The sequence below is a fragment of the Nanorana parkeri genome, unplaced genomic scaffold (genome assembly GCF_000935625.1).
Source record: "Nanorana parkeri isolate BGI_ZX_2015 unplaced genomic scaffold, ASM93562v1 scaffold2238, whole genome shotgun sequence".
NCBI lineage: Eukaryota > Metazoa > Chordata > Amphibia > Anura > Dicroglossidae > Nanorana > Nanorana parkeri.
Genome location: NW_017308506.1, coordinates 153,702 through 156,619, shown reverse-complemented (window position 1 = coordinate 156,619; position 2,918 = coordinate 153,702). Strand labels below are relative to the sequence as shown.

Here is a 2,918-nt window from a genome sequence, read left to right as displayed (position 1 = left end):
TAGTCAGGTCTCAAGAGGGGGAAGGGGTGACTCTTTGTGTCTTTCCTGCAGGCGGAACCTTAGTGTTGAGGGCGGAACGTTGTGTGCGAGTGTTGTGTTCCCGGCGGGGCGGAGCTGAGCGTACAGGCCTGCAGGGAGGAGAGACCGGAAGTGGAGCCCGGGGAGAGCCGAGGAGACACCAGACTGTACCGATCCAGGTATGTGTGTGCTGGAGGGGAGCCAAGAGGACCTGTGTCTGTAGAAGGAGAGGGGGAGCCGTTCCTGAGCGTCCATCAGTGAAGAGGACCTGTCTGTGTGAGAGGTAGAGTGTGTGGAGGCGGGGGAAAAGAGGACCTGTCTTTTGAGCACCATTGTACCTGAGTGTGTGTATAATGGACCTGTCTTTATAGAGGAGAAGGGATCAATGTGTAAGATGATTGGTCTTTATAGTGGAGGATGGATCGGTGTGTAAGAGGACCGGTCTGTATAGAGGAAGTGGGATTGATGTGTAAGAGGACCAGTCTGTATAGAGTAGGAATCTGAATTCTAAGATGACCCTTTTGTATGGACAAAGAGGGGTTGGTGTGTAAGGGGACTATTCTGTATAGAGGGGGGATCGGTGTGTAAGGGGACCAGTCTGTATAGGGGAGGGATCGGTGTGTAAGGGGACTATTCTGTATAGAGGGGGAGGGATCGGTGTGTAAGGGGACTATTCTGTATAGAGGGGGAGGGATCGGTGTGGAAGGGGACCATTCTGTATAGAGGGGGAGGGATCGGTGTGTAAGGGGACTATTCTGTATAGAGGGGGAGGGATCGGTGTGTAAGGGGACTATTCTGTATAGAGGGGGAGGGATCGGTGTGTAAGGGGACTATTCTGTATAGAGGGGGAGGGATCGGTGTGTAAGGGGACTATTCTGTATAGAGGGGGAGGGATCGGTGTGTAAGGGGACTATTCTGTATAGAGGGGGAGGGATCGGTGTGTAAGGGGACTATTCTGTATAGAGGGGGAGGGATCGGTGTGTAAGGGGACTATTCTGTATAGAGGGGGAGGGATCGGTGTGTAAGGGGACTATTCTGTATAGAGGGGGAGGGATCGGTGTGTAAGGGGACTAGTCTGTATAGGGGGGGATCGGTGTGTAAGAGGACCTATCTGTATAGAGGGTGAAGGATCGGTGTGTAAGAGGACCAGTCTGTATAGAGGGGGAGGGATCGGTGTGTAAGGGGACCATTCTGTATGTGGGGATCGGTGTGTAAGAGGACTATTCTGTATAGAGGGGGGATCGGTGTGTAAGAGGACCAGTCTGTATAGGGGGGGGATCGGTGTGTAAGAGGACCTATCTGTATAGAGGGGGAAGGATCGGTGTGTAAGAGGACCTATCTGTATAGAGGGGGAAGGATCGGTGTGTAAGAGAACCAGTCTGTATGGAGGAGGAGGGAGGGGTCGGTGTGTAAGGGACCATTCTGTATAGAGGAGGAGGGATCGGTGTGTAAGAGGACCAGTCTGTATAGGAGGGAGGGATCAGTGGGTAAGAGGAACGTGTGTAATATGTGTTATCGGAGATCCTCATCTGTCTGTCTGTTTGCAGCTCCGCGTCCGTCTGTCTGTATGGTCAGGATGAGCAGGTAACGTGCTGCTTCCCGGATCGAATTGCCATGTCCGACACCTCAGTTTCGGCAAGTGAGCCAGAGCTGGATCCACAGGAAGAGGAGGAGGAGGAGGAGGAGGAGGAGGAGGACGATGATGACGATGAAGATGATGAAGCCGATGAGGAAGATGGGACAGATGAGGAGAATGACGGAGACGATGAGGACGAGACACCTAAGAAAGGTAAGTAAGAGTAATCGGTGTGCAGGAGGCTGTGTTTGGCTCCTCCCACTTCTCGGCATGTCATCGCTGAAATGTGGGAAACAATAATTCACCGTCAGAGTCCGGCCTGCGAGACCCAAAGAAACAGCAAAGCCCTCAGATGATAGACACCTGGTACAGGGAGCATACACGCATCATACCCGGCCTGGTTCCAGTTCTGGTGGTGGGATCCCGACATGTCTACCCGGCCTGGTTCCAGTGCTGGTGGTGGGATCCCGACATGTCTACCCGGCCTGCCCGGCCTGGTTCCAGTGCTGGTGGTGGGATCCCGACATGTCTACCCGGCCTGCCCGGCCTGGTTCCAGTGCTGGTGGTGGGATCCCGACATGTCTACCCGGCCTGGTTCCAGTTCTGGTGGTGGGATCCCGAGAGCTCTCTCCGGCGCCGTAGTTCGGTGACCCGGAGCCGTGGCGTTTGCTGCCTGTACTCTCTCTGTACGAGTTTTCCTTATAAAGCGCTCGGCGGTTTCTCTTTGCGTTGGGCAGCAGAAGACGTTCCTCTCATCACACGCTCGGCTGCGGGTTGTGGAAATCTCATCCATCGATGGGCTGGACCTGGGTGGACTTTGTTGTTGTTATCAGCGGGTAGGGGGAGCCGCCGGAGTGCAGATCAGGTCCAGGTGATCTCTGTAGTGTCCAGCCTGAGGCCGTCCTTAGGGCAGGACAGCGACTTTGAGGTCTGGGGGACTTAGGTGTTGTGGGTGAGGGGCTGAGACTTCTCTGTACAGTCCTCCAGCAGAGCAGAGTATATCAGGAGAGGAGAGTTATAGAGGAAGGAGCAGAGTCCTCCGGCAGAGTCCTCCAGCAGAGCAGAGTATATCAGGAGAGGAGAGTTATAGAGGAAGGAGCAGAGTCCTCCAGCAGAGTATATCAGGAGAGGAGAGTTATAGAGGAAGGAGCAGAGTCCTCCAGCAGAGCAGAGTATATCAGGAGAGGAGAGTTATAGAGGAAGGAGCAGAGTCCTCCAGCAGAGCAGAGTATATCAGGAGAGGAGAGTTATAGAGGAAGGAGCAGAGTATATCAGGAGAGGAGAGTTATAGAGGAGAGGAGAGTTATAGAGGAAGGAGCAGAGT

The 2,918-nt window shown here is 54.0% G+C and overlaps 1 protein-coding gene across 1 annotated transcript in view; it reads left to right on the top strand.

Moving 5' to 3' along the window:
- Positions 1-60: 60 nt before the first annotated feature.
- Positions 61-2,918, top strand: part of RAD54L2 (RAD54-like 2 (S. cerevisiae)) — a 48,230-nt gene continuing 45,372 nt past the window's right edge. The window contains exons 1-2 of the mRNA XM_018573103.1: positions 61-197; positions 1,566-1,807. Of these exons, the coding sequence (XP_018428605.1) occupies positions 1,633-1,807 (175 nt within the window). The 5' untranslated portion in view covers positions 61-197; positions 1,566-1,632. The remainder of the gene's footprint in view (positions 198-1,565; positions 1,808-2,918) is intronic.